General features: G+C 37.3%; 1 protein-coding gene across 1 annotated transcript in view; it reads right to left on the bottom strand.

Moving 5' to 3' along the window:
- Positions 1 to 10590, bottom strand: part of LOC107980001 (histone deacetylase 9-like) — a 55391-nt gene extending 44801 nt beyond the window's left edge. The window contains exons 1-4 of the mRNA XM_035445880.1: positions 10528 to 10590; positions 10196 to 10283; positions 4794 to 4913; positions 4383 to 4480 (exon numbers count right to left, since the gene is read on the bottom strand). Of these exons, the coding sequence (XP_035301771.1) occupies positions 4383 to 4480; positions 4794 to 4913; positions 10196 to 10283; positions 10528 to 10529 (308 nt within the window). The 5' untranslated portion in view covers positions 10530 to 10590. The remainder of the gene's footprint in view (positions 1 to 4382; positions 4481 to 4793; positions 4914 to 10195; positions 10284 to 10527) is intronic.
- Between the last annotated feature and the right edge of the window lie 8705 nt (positions 10591 to 19295).

The following is a 19295-nucleotide window of genomic DNA, read 5'->3' as shown; positions in this document are numbered from 1 at the left end:
TAAATAGATGATGTTGTTTTACTTTTCTATTGCTCTGATTAATTGCCATAACCAAGACAACTTATCAAAGAAAGCATTGAATTGGGCTTACAGTTTTTGAGGGTTAGAGTCCATAATGCTATAATAAATACATGGTGGCAGCAACAGTTGGGTGTTTCCATATTGGTCCACAAGTAGGAGGCCAAGAGAGCTAACTGCAAAAGGGCATAAATCTTTCAAAACCTCCAAGCCCACTCCTAGTGATGTACCTCCTTTAGCAAGAGCACATCACCTAATGCTCCACAAATGGAGACCAAGCATTTAAACAGAAGAGACTATAGAGGCCATTCCCATTCAAACAACCACTTCCTACTTCCTGGCATGCATAGGTCTGTGGCCATATCATAATGCAATATGTATCTTGTCCAATTCAAAACTGTTCATAGTTGTCAGTCTCAATAGTGTCTAAAAGCCCAAAGTGCAAAATCTCTTCTGACACTCAGGGCAATTTCCTGTTACTCCCTGTACAATAAAAAAGCAAATTACATACATCCTACATACAATGGCACACAGTATACATTATCATTTCAAAAGGAAGGAATAGTGGCATAGTGAAGAAATACTGGATTAAGCAAGACCAAAGCTCAAAGCAAATGCCAGATCCTCTAGTTCCATGTCCAAATTCAAAGGGCTTAGATCACTCTGCCCTTCCAGCTTTGCTGCCTAAAACACATTTCTCTCTCTCTTGTGCTCTTTCTACTTCTTATATTCTGCTTTGCTTAGCATATATCACACGGCTCTGATACCTCCAACACATCTTAGGCTTCACTTTCACAGCTTTATGTAATGGCCTCTTGGGGCATTTTACTCATTCAGGACCTTCATACAGGGACTGCCCTGAAACACATTGCCTAGCTTCAGAGGTACTTCTAAACTGTGGAGAAAGACTCTACAATTGGTCTATCCCCCATGATCCTAAAGCCAGAAACACATAGAGGATGCCACCAAGTTGGTCTGCCTGCTTGGGATGGGGCTTGGCCCCCTTGAATCACATTTGCAAAAGTTTTTTTTTTTTTTTTTTGAAATTGAAAATTCCTTAGGCCTTTTCCTTTCACGTGTTGAAAGCTTAACTGGGTGGGGTCTTGCCCTGAGGGCTCCCACCCCTCCCTTTATTCCATTTTGTATAAGGCTTATCCTTAACCTCATCTCTTTCAGCACAAGCCTTGGCTCTAAAATTAACCCCTAATTCTCTTTTCCTCTTCAAAGGATACATTTGTGTTTCTTTTTGTTTCCTACTTGCTCATTTTCATTGTAGACCTGAATATCAGTGATTACTAATAACTATGCAACAGAGTCAATATTAGGCTGTCTAGAAATCTTCACCAAAACAATTGGTTCATTATTGTGGAATATTCCTTTATCCTGTGTGAGTAGATGTCATTGTGATTGGTTTAATAAAGACACTGTCTGGCCAATAGCTGAACAATATAAAGTTAAGCAGGGGAGTCAAACTGAGAGTGCTGAGAGGAAGAAAGACAGAGTCAGGAGTAGCCAGCAGAAACAGAGAGAAGCAAGATGGGAATTCTGTACTGAGGAATGGTGCCAAGCCATGTGGCAAAGCATAGACCAAAAACATGGGCTGGGTGGTGGTGGCCCATTCCTTTAATCCCAGCACTTGGGAGGCAGTGGCAGGTGGATCACTGTGAATTTGAGGACAGCCTGTTCTACAGAGAGAGTTCCAGGACAGGCTCCAAAGTTACAGAGAAACTCTGTCTCAAAAATCAAAAAAGAAAAAAAAAAGTTAATTTCAATGCAAGAGTTAGGTAGTAAGATGCCTGAGCTATTGGCTGAGCATTTACACTTAATACTTGCCCTCTGTATAGTTACTTGGCAGTTGTTTTCAGGACAGGAACTTCTGCTGAAACATTACTTTTTAATGTAACCCAAGCAAATTTTTAGGACTTGGGAAAGCAGCTCCTTCCTTCCTTCACCCTCTAGCCATGTGACTGTGGAAGTCCTTCCTTGCCTCTGAAGCCCTTGGAGCTGGGCTTCCACAGTCCACATAGTTCTTATTGCTATCTTCCAGCCTTGTAAGTGGAAGCCCCATTAACCCCTGTTTATAGCATTCAACTGCTTTTCTAGTCTAGAGTACCAGTGTTTCACAGTCATCCAGAAAATTACAAGGTCATGTCTTTCACAGTAATCCTGTATCCACTTCTGTCTTATTTTTCTATTTCTGTGGTAAAACACCATGACCAAGGTAACATATAAAAGAGTTTCGCTGAATTTACAATTTCAGAGGGTTAGTGTCCATGATGGCAGAGCAAAAGCATGGTCACATGAACAGCTGAGAGTTCATATATTGATCCACAAGTAGGTGCCAAAAGACCAATCACCCTGAATGACAAACCTACTCCACCAAGGCCACACCTTTTAATCCTTCTCAATCAGACACTATCTGAATAAGTATTCAAACATTTCAGCCTAATGAGGCCATTCTCATTCGAATTACCACAGATAGCCAAACAAATGCATACAGCACAGTCAATAACTTTATTAACTATGATCCATTCACCTTCTACCAAGGTTCCTTCCTGCCCTTGAAGTAACGACGACAGGATGACAGACCATCTTATACCTCCACATCCTTCAGTCTTTTCACTAGGAATGGTATAGGTCTACCTTCACCCCCACAGGGGCAAGTTCCTTTTCTCTTAGCAAATTTCTACTCATACTTAAAAGGCTGAACAGTTCACAGTCTTCCCTGACCTTTCAGGGAGTGCTGGTTGTTTCTGCCTAGGCCATGTTGTCTTCAGAAGAATTACACTTTGCTTCTCTGATACTACCCATGTGCAAGACAGTCCTGAATTCGAAGGACCACAGTCCAGTGCATTTAAGAATATTCTTTGAATGAATTGCTTGCTTTCTTGACTCATTCACAAATATTTTCAGACTTAACATTAAAACACAACCATGACAGATTTTCAACTAATAATAGTTTTTAACTAATTATTATAATTTAAAACTTGGTTCTTAAATAACTAAGAATACTATGTAAAAGAGTTTTTAATTCCTGTAGTAGTATATGGCCACTTCTGTAATTAAACTCAGATAACACTGAATGAACTAGGGAGTTCATAACAGTTTACTAACATAACTTGTCCACATTCCAAGCAAACATAGAGTGCCTTTCTTGATTCACTGACTCTTTCAATCACAAAATAACAAACTACACTTAATATCTTTTGTTTACTATTAAATGAAATTATATTCAAAGGACACAAACTCATGTAACATTCATTTTTTGATGTGGGTATAAATAGGAGCAAAATATAAATTGTCCTTTACCACTGTGTATGCAAGATTCATTTCTACATAGGATTGATAATTTAATGTGTGTCATGAAGCCACATTAACTTTATATGTATTATATACATTAATAATAATAACATACATGTATCCATATATGTTATTTATATCTCACATATGTTTATTATATTAAACATATAATTATTATATATTATATATATAATTATTATAATATATATTAATATTTCATATGTTAATATTAATATCTAAAAGGTAGAGTTACATTAAGCATTATTTTTTTAAGTAGTATTTGAAACTTGCTGGTAATTAGCACATTTTCTTCAAATACAGCCCAAGTTTATAGTAAATACAATTGTTCCTGTTTTTGTTTTTCTAACTATTGTGGACACATTTGTACATATTTTTCCCAAAGTGCAAAGTGTACATCTAAAATGTGGGAATCATTTTCATGTGTATAGCAAAAACTAAAGAAAATACTGATATCTTATAAGTAGCTACTTTTCTATCAGTCCTGTGGGCTGAGGGGGGGAGCAGAGGAAAAGAGACAGAGAGACAGACCATATTCGGGATAGAGACAGAACACAAGATTTTATTTATTTGAATAGTAAACCTTTGCTTAGTAGAAACAAAAGTGACAGAATTTACTCCTATAATAAGCTGAAAACAAACAATTGGCTAATATTTTAATGTGAGAAGGAAACACAGAAAATTCTTCTGCTCTCAGATGGGATACACCAGGCTAAGGATCTGAAAATTCCAAAGGGATTTTAATTTTAGCTTGGAAAATGCTTATTCTACAAAATTACATAGATAACGAAAGGTCTTCTCAGAGCATTTACTATGTGAATGTCTATTGTAAACCACTTCACCTATTATAATAGGCAGAAGTTTCCAGACAAACTCAATTAATAACAAATTTCCTCCCTTTAGAGTGAGAGGGAAGCATGATTGGTAGGTTTCCATAAGCCTTATTTTCTTCTGAATATCTCCACATGGCTTTGTGGAGAATTCACATTTCTCTGTCACATTTGGCATTTTCTAACTGACAGTTTCCGAGAGAAAGAAGTACCAACCTGAAGGCTTCAAGGTACTCAACATCTCCCATGGGGGGGTCAAGGCCACCTGTCCAGGCAATGTTTATGTTGTAGCCTTCTCCCAGGCCTACTCCAACCTGGGAATAGAAAAACACACCACTATGGGTAGAGAAGGGAGGAAAGGGGAGAAACAAAAGGAGGGGGAGACAAGCACATGGGAGCTCTTGAAATAAACATCAAACACAGCGTTCAAATCACCCAGCTCTGCTTGACAGCCAGCGCTCTGGGTTATGCACTTGCTCTGCACGGGTTCGTGGTCCTGTGGGACAAGTGGGGTAATCTGGTGTAATTTAAAACACCAGCAAAGGACAAGAAAATGAGGGGTAATCACGCAATGCAATTACCTGCGAGATACAAGTAAAAGCAGGGCTCTAAAGAAATAAACCGAACCTCATTCGGGGCTCCACTGCCGGGGAAAAAGTTCCCTTCATCATAGCGATGGAGTGAAATGTACAGGACGCTGGGGTCAGCATAAAAGGCCTGCTGTGTACCGTTTCCATGGTGAACATCCTACAGGGAGAAGAAAACAGATGACAAGCAGTCACGTTTGACTCTGGAGCTCCTCTTGTTCCTGTTCCCTGTCTTTCTACCCCGCCCTTCTCCTTTTCTGTCTTCTCACCCATCTTTCTCTTGCTCCCTTTCAGCTTACTTCTACACCACCCCTTTACTTCCTGAACTTCCAGGCAAATTACCCTTTAATGCTCTCATTTTTTTTTTTTTAAACTGGCTTCTAAAAATCAGGAAACCACAGCGAGCATGCCCTGGAGACTCCAGATGAGCAGTCACTGAGAAAGCCCAGTCCTTCGGTACAATTAGATATTTATACATCGGCGCTTTGTACTCTTTGCTTCAGTGATGGAACCCTGCATCCTGTTTTATAGAGGAATTTTATGACTTATTAACTGCCAACAGTTCATAACCCCTCAGGCTTAATTAACTAGCCTCATTGGCCTCTGGGAAAAAAAAAAAGACTAATGTTTAAACTACAAACTAGTCTTTTTCAGGAGGACCTATGGCTTACAGAGCATTTTCACAATTCTTGACAGAATACTAAACCATAAGTGTATGCCTTGATTTGTCGAGTTCCACCATTAAGGTCAAAGGCTTTGCAACCAGCTGAATAAACTGGCTCTCTTGAAGCATTCAGTTCAGTTAGCAATCCCTGAGCAGCTAGAGTCACTTCAAAAAAGATGCCAGATGGGAAAAGGACTTCATACTACTTTTTGCTAAAATCGTAACAGCAAGAGTAAAAGCAACAGGGGTATGAACTCATTAACTGTTAAATCATTTGGACCAAGGCAGGAAGATGGCACAGGGGGTTATACCGTCCAGGCCAGTCTGTCTCACCGACACTGACTGTTTCATGCCTCTAGTCTCAGCTTCCTTCTTCATCTTTCCATCTTTCCCACACCTCTCCAACTTCTTAACAAAAAAATCCTATTGTCAATGAATGAATAAATGATTTATTGGACATTTGTAGACAATAATGATTCAAACTTGATGGTGATTCTATTTTTGATATAGATACATGCCAGAATTGATATAACTAATGGAAACAATAAAAGGAATAACATTTTAAAATATCTCTATTAAAAAGAATTCAGTTATTAAGGACTTCAGTAATGCTTTCAATATCTTCCGAAGAAAAAGAAGCAGGCTGCTAACAAATACTGACCTACATATTTTATGCAGGAAATATTATTGTTAACATTATTCACTTATACAATTATAAAGAGCTTTGGTGTTTTGTAGCTATTTAAATACATTGGGTTTTATTTTATATCAGTAAGATTTACAATGTTTTGAATAATGATTCCTACCATTGCTAAATGAACACAATATTAAACACCTTGAATTAATTACTTAAAAATCATAAAGGACATAAAATATTATCTCTACCCTAAAAAAACAAGACCACTGATTCTCAAGAGCTCCCATAACTTACTAAGAATCTGCAGACAGTACATTGTGAGGTTGGTTATTGAATCCACTTTTACTGCAAATGAAAACCTAAATTATTTTCTTATTTTTCTGATACTTTTAGCAAGCATATGAAGTGAATATTTTGGAAACAAACCATCCTCCTTGACGTGGACAGAACCCTTTGGTTCTCCAGTCACCAATTCCACCAGACATTTTCAAAGCTTCCTTGATGATGAAAACCTCAACTGAGCTTGCTACCTATGTTATATATACATACAATAATTCCCTTTGTGGTTCACATATCACACATACTCAAAAGTAATCAGAGAATCATATTGCTCAGGCAGATAGGAATCATTTCAGAAACTAGTTCTAGTTATAGCCAAAGACAAATGCATCAGAAAAAATGAAAATATATTAATTACTGGATTTCTAATAATCAAAAGAAAGAAAAGGATAGTAAAATTATTTTTTTCTTTATGTGAACAAAAATGAAACAATTTAAGCCACAATGTATTTTGTACTGGCTACTACTTATCTAGAATGTGTTTTAAACAAACAAAATCAAAATAACTCTAAAGAAAACAAGAAGAGTGGCATCCCTGCTTCTCCTCCAGTAGCAATAGTGAGCATTGTAAGACAAATTTTGTTCTGGGTATAAAACAGTCCAGAGATGGAAAAGCAGAAGAAAAAAACAAAACAAAACACTGTGTTGACTACTCTTAGTTCGTTAGTACATTGGAAAAGTTTATTTAAGAAGGGGGAATAAAAAAAGACACTTTTCCCCTGGTACAAAATCAGCTGCTCTTCAAAACTTTGTGGAGTGCTTGTTAGTGCACACACTGGAAGAAATGCATCTTGTCCACAGTGAAAGAAAAAAAAAAAAAAACAGCAGACATTATTTATAAAAACACACAAATCCATCCTAATACTTGAGTAATTATCAATTCTGTATTTATTTGCCAAGTACTTAGAGATAAAAATAAATCCACATAATCTGTGTGGTGCTACATCTTAGAGTAGGGTTGAGAGCAGAGTCTGATGCTTACTCTATTTTCCTTGTCACAAAACATTCAAACTAATGACTGCTCAGGAACTAGCTGATCTTGCTTCTCCATGGCAACAAATATATATCAGACTAAAACAAGAAACTTACTTCTGCCTATGAGAGATTACCATAAAAATGAAATGAATCAGCACAGCCTTAAAATAGATCTTGAATCTAAGATGTACTTAAAACTATGGAAAAATGCATATCAATATTTTACTGGTTAAAATATGTACTAAAATAGATTCAGTATAAGAATTTAAACCTATCTATTTCATTCTTATCTAAAATAGTTTTGAATAGATCATATATTCTTCCAGTTAATATTATCCCTCATAATTATTTATTATATGGAGACGAAGTTCTAAATGTTTTTGATCAACAATGGAATTTCCTAAAATATATGAATATTAGATGTAAACTTTCTTATAGAGAAAAAAAAACTTAAGGAGAATTGTGATCTTCCAAAATTGCCTTATAGGTCACATTAACTGAAATCTATATGACTCAAACAAGAAAGCCCACTCAACAGACATGCTGCTACCCAGAACACAATGCTATACTCTTTAATATGGAAAAGCAAATACACCTACTTCCTTTCCATACTGATTTGTAATTCAGAGAGAGAAAAGGAATGAACAGACTTAATACATCTTTGGAATCACATCTGCCTAATATGCAAAATGCCTCTGAATTAGGCCCTGACCAAAATAGAAGGTGACTTGCAACTCTTGCTTTATATTTACTTGGATATAAAAATGTCTAAACAAGCTATTGATGATAGAGTAACACTATTTTCAAGGGCCCTAGAGCCTATGTGGCTAGAGGATCTGAGGGGATGGAATTGTTCTCCCACTTTTCTCTGTAACTTGCAGAGCAGACCTGTTGGCCAGGGAGAATGGGTGTCTGGCATCTTGTGACTCTTGAAAACTTCCTTCTCAGCTGCTGGAAGAAACAAGAATTTCCTCAAAGTACCCTGCAGCTGCAGAGCTTGGAAGACTCGAAAGCAAGAATGTGTGGGCTGGTGGTGACCTCAGAGGCCACACTTTGGACAGGACTTCATACACTGAGAAGATCTGAAACAAAAACTTCTCATCTGTGGGAGCCTGTTGGGAAATGAGTATCCTTTATGGATTGGAAATGGGGTAAAATCACAATCAGAGGCCAGCAACTTATAGGGAACTGACTCCTTAGAGATACTAAGTCAATCACTTTACAAATCAAATCAGATTATCTCTACAGTCACACCCAAATCAATAAACATCTACACAGTTCGGATAGCTCACGATTCTTAAGAACACATCTAACCAATCACCTTGCCCACCCCCAAAATTCCTGGATCTTCATTTGCCATCTTTTCTTCAAATGTTTGAGCCTATCTTTTTAATCTCATGCTTACAAAACTAAAAGAATACTGATTTTTAGAAATGTAATGTATTAAAATACATGCAAACTACTAATTACTTAAAACATCATTTCAAATGTATTGGAGAAAATAGGTATGGATGTCTTCATTCATGCAAAGTCACAGGAATTGTGCAGTGTTATATCTGTAGCCTTCAACACAGCCTGTTTAATACTGAACTATGACCTATTTTGAAACTTAAGCATGTTTGGAAAACACATGGAAAATTAGAATTCATTATTTTTCATGTGAAAATGCCTTCAGAAAAGCCACAGTGTGAAAAATATCTATTCCAACCAGGCCATAGATGGGCTTGACAACCACCTTCCATTTTTAAAGTTCTTCATTTTCATTTAAATATTTCTTTATATGACTTTGTTAGTGATCTCGCCACCCTTTGGGGGTGCCTATTTAACTAAATCTAAGGGCTGAAGGTTGATGTCATGACTTCCAATAAGATTTAATTATGAGTGCAGATATGAACAAGATTTAAACTATTAAGCTTTGCACTTCAAAAAAAACCTCTAGCATTTTTTTTTTTGCCTTTAAATCTTTTATCACCTGCAAAAATTAATTAAGTGCAGATGCAGCCGGTTTGGCTTGGATGCCAGGGTTCATTTCCTGTCTATGCTTTGTCAGACAACCTATTACACCTCCTGGTGAAGTGCAGGCTAACCGAAAAAGGGGCTCATAAATCACCATTGGCTTTCCCTCGCCCTTTCCTGGGTTGGTCCTTTTTGTATGGGGCAGATCTCCAGCTCATTATTCATGAATACATTTTAGACAACCTGCCAAGTGTCATCTGCATTTAAACAAACCATTTGTTAAACAAATTGTAACTATTGTGTAAGAATGCTTCGTGCTAAAATGCAAGATAAATCCAAGGCTTCTGACTTTTAACCACTCAAAGTTCCTGCAGGGAGTCATCCCAAACTGGCATCTGTGACCTGAAATCTTTTCACACAGAATGACGTGTTGACTTATTTTAATAATACCAGTGTTGCACAACAAGAGGCATGATTGCTAACCGGGGGAAGTGCCCAATTGGTTACCAAAGCAACAGAATTCCTCCCTGCACATCTGACTATTTAAAGTCTATATTCTGCAGGGAAAAGTAAATTCAGGTTCTGTTGGGTTATTTTAACTGTGGAAGTATCAATTCATTTAAGCATCATAAAAGTCGCCCTGATCTGCGCCTTCTTCTCATTAAATTGCAGTTAACACCATGAAAGTGAAACGTGAATGTTTATGGTTTCAGAACTGCAATCCTGAATTTAATGAGTTTCCACATTCAAAGGAAACACACCCTTCAGTTGTTTGCAAGTGCTAAAAGCAAGACAACCTTACAGAGAAACACACATCCACTCCCTTTTATCTAGAGTCACAGAAAATGCAGCCCTGGCCATGCATACATACCAGATCTACAATCAATATCTTGCTTATATTTAGTTGGTCTCTCAAGTATTTGGCGGTAATTGCAACTGAATTAAAAAAGCAGAACCCCCTGTGGAATAGAGAAGAACAGAGAAATAAGAAGGCAAATCATCCAGGAAAACCATTATAAATAATGTTCAGAGCCTTTTTTTTAAACGCTATATGATCTCTGAAGCCATAAATCTGCTTCTGGGAGTACCTCTTGAGCGTTTTGAGTCCATCTGTTAACAATTAGAGGCTTCAGAAACACGCACAGGGCAGGTGACTGCCAGCAACCATGGCACTTGAAGATGGCAGTGGGTCTTGGTACTTACATGGCTGCAGATTCTTCAGCATGATGGCCTGGGGGCCTCACAACAGCAAACCCATTCTGGAAGCACAAGACAGATTTTCAAAAGCAGATTTTCAATACTGGTTGGATCTCTGCAGCTTATGCAGTATTACAGACATATAAAGAAGGCCAATGTTTCTTAGACAAACCCAAGCTTCTTTCCTTGCCCGTGTCACCATGTCACAGGATCAACTGAGACAACGTTTAGGAATACATTTTCTCAGATCCTGTCTCAAACAGGCCAACACTGAGCCAGAAGAAGAACACGGAGTTGGGACTTGTACATAGCTGGCAGACAATCATCTCAGCTGTTAGATTCACACAACTCACTTGCAAAAACGACCTTTTATTTTTGTAATATCAACATCCTACAGTGAGAAATTCACTCTTGGTGCAAGTTTGGGTCAAAGTTCGGAAAGATGGGGGAAGATCCAAAGTGAAAATTCCTGACCTGGGTCTCCTCAATGGTTATTTCCAGTCCAGTGTCAGCAAAATGATAAATTTACACTTGCACACGTACATAGACACAAAAGAAACCCCGAAAGGTAAAATGGAGAACAATGGAAAGCCCATATCTCTTCCAGTCTATAAATTTAGCTTGGATGACTGCCAAGACATGTGAGTTTATTGGATTCTCTAAGTCAATTTCTAGCCCAAGTTCTGGAATTTTATAAAGAATTCCAGAGCTATGCAGCAGGCAGATATCCTATGATCAAGAAATGCCTTAACCTCCAGGTTAGTGGAAATGTATCACAGAAAGCTAAAGAGACTCAGCACGAAGACAGGGAGCTATAAATCCTCGAAATGCCGCGTGCTTAGGAATGATGGGTTGTCTGATGCAAAAAGATAACCATTTATCACACAGTTCACACCATTTTCCACTTAACTCTGATTCTAGGAGCATGCTCCAAAATAATATTTCCTTAACACACAATCCATAACTTCTGAAATAATTTTTATATACCGTAAGAATTTTCCTTCTAAATCTTTACCTGAAATCATAAAGGTATCAGAAAGTCATCCTACCTTGACGGTCATGCATACTATCACTCTTTATGATGATAATTTATAAACAGGTAAATTTACTATGTATTTTGGTGAGTGCACACAAGAATGATTTTAGAGACAAATTAGAAGTCACAGAAATTAAAATGTATCCTCCTGTAATTGGAAATGTCACCCTCAGTTCAACTCTCTTACAAAGTGGGAACTTACCCTGGCAGATTTCCTGAATTTGCTTTCTCAGGCACAGATTCGTGCTGTAACTGAAGAGTGGGTTAGAGATGGACAGAGTGGGTTGCTGAGGAAAAGGGTCAGTTAGACTGATTTTTCCCTCTCTCCTGCCTTTTCCTTACATTGTGACTGAGAATTCTAATCTGACCACATGCTGGCTTTGCCTCCAGAATTCAAAGTTGCAAAAGCTTGTATTGTTTATATTTTAGTGTATAGTATTTTGTTATAGCAGCAGGAAATGGACTAAGAAGCTAAATCATATCTCAGTAAGCAAACTCTAGAGATGATGATAACCCCACCTCCCATCATTTTCCTTAAACCATTTATATTTTCTCCAGTCTTTGTTATAGAAAAAGAAATTGTTAATGAATAACACAAAATAATAAGGACTGGAATTTTAAGATTAGTGGAGAATTCTGAAAAGACCATGATAAGATCAATACAAGTCTTTGAATGAAAGAAATGAATATAAGACCTGGTCAACACAACCCATGTGCAAAAAGCATTGCATGAACGCAGCTGAAATCACTTCCTTCCCTCTTAGAGTCAAACACCTGAGAAAGTCTGCCTTTTGCTTTGTAGTTTTCTGCAATAACTACCACTATTTTGTCTCTGGTTCAATACAAACTGTTTTATCAATAAAGGGCATGTTGACAAAGAACAAAGAAAAAATTCAAACAATGACCAATATGCAGTGAACATTATTACATCAAATAAAAACAGACGGAACCTCCAATGATAAGACATATTTTGCCATTCCCATTGTAAGCTATAAAGAAGGTTCACATTCATACGACATAATGACATTAACTTTCCGTAAAATAATTTCCTGTATCTATGTAGAACTTTTGGAAAGCATCTACACTCTGAATTACTAGTGTGTTTTCCCTAACACAATGCTATTAACTGTGTCTACAAGCACCTATATAAAAAGTCATATTTAACTTACAATTATAAAAACTGCTAATTACCTGATCAGCTAATACTATGAAAATGGTAAACAAATTATGGCCTGCTTAGCCATGTAATATTAATATTAGCTACCTACTCAATAGATTCACTTGAGTATCTCAAGGGTACTTCAAATCACTTATTCAGAATCAATCTACTAATCTCCCATGGCAATGACACCATGGTCCCCCCATTACCTCAAGTCAGAGGCCAGTGAATTCTCTTCTGGCTCTTTCTCCATCTTTCCTCCATTTCATTTTAGTTCATGACCAATTGCTGATGACATCATTTTGAAAAATTACTCAAATTTATTCTCTTATTCCTTCGTCCATTCCTTTTGTTTTGCTGTGTTAGGTTGCAGAACCTTGCAAACAGACAACAAGCACTGTGCCAAGAAGCACACACTTGGCCCTTCCTAAGGGTTTTTCTTTGTAGAAATCATTACCTTGCAGTATCCATATAATCCATTCAGTACCCTGAGTTCTCCACTTCCTGATGCTTGCCATTAATACTTATTTTATTCTGTTTACACTCACCTTTTAGACTGTCATCAGGGACAGCATCACCTTCACGATTTCCATGACAAGCAAGCATCTACTCTCCCGGCACCTTATCTTCCCAGACAAAACTTGAACTGACCTCCGGCTTCTCCTTGATTGACCTTATGTGGTTTTGCAGCTCAGCATTCATCTGCTACCATGTTCCATTTCCTCTTATCTACTTAGACTCTAAGGCCATCATCCCATTCACATCTCCACACACACTGTCACCCTGCCCTTTGCTCAGATGGAACACTGGCAGGACTTTGTCTGGTCAAGGCACTCATTGCTTAAAGACTTCTCACAACAGCCTCCACACAGTCTTTCCTGGGTACTCAGAGTAGGTAACTCTGGTGTCTTTTTCCTTCATTAAAGGGCACCAGCCCTATTGGGTTAAGGCCCTAAGAACCTTGTATAATATTCATCACTGACTTATAACCTTGTATCCAGTGACCAGGAGCTAGATTTTGAATACATGATCTCTGAAGAGGCACAAAACATTCAGTCCTTTGCACATTTTCAATCATGCTGTCCTTTTCTCTTCTTAAGGACTCAAGGAAAATTTACAAGTCTGATAAGATACAGCTCACACCTGCTCTATCCCTGCATCTATGGAAGCATACACAAAAGCCAGATGTCTGGTTGTCCTTTACAGTTATAATCTTAAGCTCCAAGTACATTCCTCAGGATGGCTGGAAACCACACCACATTCCTTTATCAAAGATCCAACTGTCCATGACTTTCCTATGAATCATTCTAGCTTTTCCCTTTTCTTCAGATTTAAATAACCCCTTGCTAACTCCTTAACGTCTGTTGAGAAGTTGCTCTCATTTCACCTAGAAAAGAAAAGTAACTAGAATAACATTTCCACATACCCTTAGGGAGAATCTACTCAGCTACTCTCAGCAGTCATTTCTGCTGACCTGCCTATCTTTTCTCCTCCCACATCCTTTCAGGCCCAGCTAACTGTAGCTCTCCTTCGGTCTGTATCATTTTTTTTTCTCTTTTACTACAACACTGCAATCGGAGCAAATGTTTAACTTTCTCCTCATAAAGAAATAAAACAGTAAATTAATGGACAAGGTGAAGCTATCAGAAGGTGAGACTTTAAAGAGGGAATTCATTTCAGGGCTCATCCATTTTAAAACTGATTAAAGTTCTGTTTAAAGAGGCTTCTTGGAGCCTATGGCTCATCTGCTCTTCCTTCCAGGATCTTGGAAGCAAAAGGCAGCTCAACTCAAGGACCACAACAACCCTCATCTTGACTTGGGCTCCTAGGACTTCAGAGGAGAGAAGCCAATCCACACTTTTTGAGCTATGCATCTGGTGGAATGTTCCTTTAGCAAAAACAGAGGAAAACATTCTCATGGCTCTGCCACAGCTGAACTATTTCTAAGGATCATCTCATCTGCAATGAATGACTAGTTTGACTTGATTTGATTGGTTTTCGCTATTATGATTTAGATGCTTCATGTACATACTCACCAAGGCATCTACTTTTTGTTTCCACTTTGTTCTCCAGTCTGATATAACATTGGATACATAGCAAGAGACCATTACATTTATGAGATGTGGAACTCATAATGATGAGTCATCACAGATGACTCAGTGGTGCAACATGTGCCTAGCATGTGCACGGTCATGGTTTAGATCTATCACTGAAAATGAATAAAAGAATAAAAACACATTCAGGGTAGACCGGGTAGACAGTCTACTTCTCCAGTCTGTTATTGGCTTCGTACTCTTTACTGTCATAGGTGTTTGCACTCTAGCTTTTTGTAGATCATCATTAGACCTGAATGGGAAGTCACCTATTAAGACAGAGGTAACCTCTTAGGCTAGATTTCCTCAGAAACATATAAAATATGATATGCCTTGTAAGATATGAAATCCTTGTGCTAGGTTTTCAATGTGAAATATATCTTACAGGCACTTTTGTTGAATATTTGACCCCTAGCTGGTGGCTCTATTTTAGGATACAGTAGAAAGAAAGGAGGCAGGGCTTAGCTGGAAGAAGTAGGCCACTTTCTGGGTGTATCTGATCCCTGACTCCTTCCACTGTCTTCTTCTCTGTTCCTGGCACTCACAAGTGCAGGATATTTCCTGAGTCCAGCCCTTCTATTGTGATGCTCCTCCTTAGCACGTTGTAAAAACACGGAGCCAAAGAGCTTGGAATGAGCCCTCCATAATCATATGCCAAATAAAACATTTAATTTAAAACAAATTGTTCTTCTCAGATATTGTCAAAATGAAAAAAGAGATAATGAACACATTGGTTTGATAAAATAGGCTGAGAATGACTACAAATGGCAATATTAATATATAGAAATACCTAGATATTCTGAACTTCTTGATAAGTAATTCATTTTCTATTTGTCTATATCCCTTTTTGTCTGGCAAACTAAAGTTTGTTGTATGCCACACTATGAATGGGATTTCCTGAAATTCTAGATGCATACTACTTCAGTTAATATTTTCCTAGTAGTCTTTAATATCTTAGTTTTTTAAACAATAATACACTAGTCATAAAGCATACCTCTAAGAGTGAGTAAAACCATATTGGTAAACTGCTGTAAAACCAACATTTTTGAGAGGGTGAGGCAGGAGGTCTGTCTGCACACAAAGAATGAAAGAAAGAGATGGAGATAGAGAGGTGGGTGAGGAAGAGGAAAGAGAATGGGGATGAAAAGGAGGAAGGAGATGTACACATAGTGTTTAACAAAAGATGCATCGATTGGTCCTTTTATACTATTATAGCCATGATAAAAGATAACAACTGTAGTTTTGTGAAAAATAACCAGCTATTCAAATTTTGAAGCACATATGCTTCTAGTTAATACTTTCCCTTTTAATCTGCATTTAGATTGGCTAAGAAATAGAAATGTTTACTCCATAAAATTTTGGTTTATTTCTTATTTTATCCAACGAAATTGTTCTTTAATTTACAAAGTATTCAAAGTTGTAAAGACCAAGTCATTTTCTGAGAAAATTCATACCACAGCACTTTTCTGTGGACTGACATCAACTTTATGGAACTAACGTTTTCATTTGAATAATCCAATTATTCTCTTTTTCAGTTTCAAACTTTCTGCGGTTTTTAAATGTGACTAAACAGAGAGCTTTTAGAATATTTTAGCACCATCAACAGTAGTAGTTTACATTTTAGGTTTTGAGTATGTTCCTGCTTTGGTTTTGGAGTTTCAATTAGTGTAAAGGGCATTTCTCAGGTAAAGAAGAGAAACGATGTGTGTTTTGGTGTCATTATGTGAAGAAATATAGTTGACTGTCCTACATAGCCAGATGTCATTTATAATATTGCCTATATATAAAAATGGATTTTAGGAAAAGAATTCTAATCATTTTAGACTAGCCTATTTTTACAATTGATGAAATCTATATTTTTATGGACAAATTTATCAAAATGTCAAATTTATTTTTATGTTCCTCACATGCAGAGTGAAATTTCTCAAGGAAAATAAAGAGAAGGCAGTAAAAATGTTACTGAAAGCACTTTAAACATTCATTTCTTCCTTCACACAAAGCTAAGTCTGTTTCTATGGTAACAGTAGGCACAGAAAATTCGGAAGGTACAAAATAACCTATTTATTTGTGTTGCTTATAAGCTTTGTCCCATGAACAGTAGGAATTCACATTTCAAGTTGCCTGACAACCTTGAGACAACTGGGCAGTCCATGAATGACAAAATACCACTCACATATCCAACATGTGCTGAGAAACATGGTTCAAAATCATGGAAAATAAGGACCTCATGATCACGGATGAGAGTGACAGTGGAGGAACACACTATGTGTTACATTCAGCTAATGTAGTCTCCAACAGAAAAGGACATGCCATTATTTATGCACACTTTAACAAAAACTGAGCAGCAACCAACACTTAAGACCCCCTTTAACACTGTCATGGCTCATAGGTCAGTCATTTCTTTTCTCTTTTAGATTAAAGTAAAAGAAAAATGAGGAGAATAGCAAGTGAAATGAAAACAAGGCTGCATGCCATTTTTTATAAATTCCTAATCAAAATTTTAGATTTTTGATTAATCCATTTTATATAACTATATTTTAGTACACTGTGATATGTCTTCTGCAAAGCACTATCTATAAACCACACAAATATTGACTGAGCATTTCAGATCAGTTGATTCAGATTTGGTTTTCGGAAGTACTATTTCAACATATTGCAAATTTAGAGCTTGGCCATTATCCCCTGATCTTAAGTATCATTACTGAAGGATCTCTAAATGTACTAAAATATCAGTGCTCACTGAAAGTGTGTGTATCCAAACCAAGCACAGCATGGAAAACTTTTGCAGCACATATTTCCAAGTATCATCCATGTGATGGTTGAATTATTACCTCCAATGCATTGGCTGAACTAGAGATTCATGTGCCACGCTTGATGTGGCTGTAATAGTTCACTGGAAGCCACAATCCCAGATAAGCCAAAAAGATGCATACTGGAACAAATGACTTTGCAACTCATTCTTTAACTTTATAGAGGTTGTGGGCGGGATTTCATTCAAGGGAGCTAGTTTGAGATATTCAATGATAGCTATAGCTATCCAATATATCTATGAATAAACCATTTGATTGTATTTAAACACACAAACAAAATAAACAAAAAAGAACTGGCTGGAAGTAGCCATTCCTTCAATGCATAATACTATGCCTTTATGGTCCAGGTTTTCTTCCTTCAAATTATCTTGATCATAAGTTCCATTTCCAAATTCTCAGTTAATTTGTCATGTGGATCAGTCTTTTATCTGATGATGAAGTGTGTGGGGGAGCGGGGAGGGGAGAGAGAGAGAGAGAGAGAGAGAGAGAGAGAGAGAGAGAGAGAGAGAGAGAGAACAGAGGAGGGAGAAGGAAAGCTGGGACTATTTCTTATAACACTCAAGTTCTAATAAGTATTTATTTTTATTTTATGTATGTGAGGGGTTTGCCTACATGTGTAGATATACACCACATACATGCCTGATTCCAACAGAGGCCAGATGATGGAATCAGATTCTAGGTAACTGGAGTTATAGATGGTTGTAACCTGATTATGTGAGTGCTGGGAACAAACCCTATGTGTCCTGTAAGAGCAGCAAGTCCTCTTAAGTATTGGGCCATCTCCAGACTCTGAAGTTTGTTTTTGAAAACATAAAGTAGGGCTGGAGAAATGGCTCAGTGGTTCAGAGCACTTGTTCTTATAGAAGGCCAGGGACCAGGGTTAAGTTTCCACAAATAACCATTGGTAACTATAGTTCTTAAGGACTCAATGCCCTCTTCTGGCCTCCATGGGCACCAGGCATGCATATATGTGAGCCAAACACACATGCATGTAAAATAAAATAAATATTATAAAAATTAAACTATAATCTGTTAGATCTTATTGGGGTCTTTTAATCTTTCATTTAAGGGGTGTTGGTAGTTGTGTTTATTGTTAGCAGGATTTAGACCAACACTGAGAACCACATTGTATTACACACATTAAGTACTTGAATAAAGCCAAAAATATCAGTCACAGTTCTCATGGAACACCTATGGTAGATCATTTGAATTCCTTTATCTGTGTTTCCATCCCAAATGGCAATTGTGGTACTAAGATAGTGGCATAAGAAGTCATTCAATGACCCATAATGATACTAAACAGAGTGACATGAGATTTGACTTTAATGTAAGCTGAAAATCCTTCAGTGGAAAATAAATTAAATGTCACTGTTGCTACCACTACATGGCAAGATGTGGGCCAAGATCATACACGAATATTGAAAGAAACCCTTCCTCCCTCTTGTCAATCTTCAATACTGCATTTGGGGAATTATACCATCAGAGCACTACTCAGGGAAGACAGGTAAGTTATCTCCTCTTCTGTCCCTTCTCATTCTTTCCCACATCCATAGTTACCTTGTAAAAGTAAAAGTGAGTAAATCAGATTTGACTTTTCAATAGTAAGTCATGCATAGCCATGAGCTGAGGAGTTACTAAGTAAAGTATAATCTAAGGCTGATATTTATGAAAATGGT

The sequence above is a fragment of the Cricetulus griseus genome, chromosome 5 (assembly GCF_003668045.3).
Source record: "Cricetulus griseus strain 17A/GY chromosome 5, alternate assembly CriGri-PICRH-1.0, whole genome shotgun sequence".
Lineage (NCBI taxonomy): Eukaryota > Metazoa > Chordata > Mammalia > Rodentia > Cricetidae > Cricetulus > Cricetulus griseus.
This window is presented reverse-complemented; position numbering and strand designations above follow the sequence as displayed.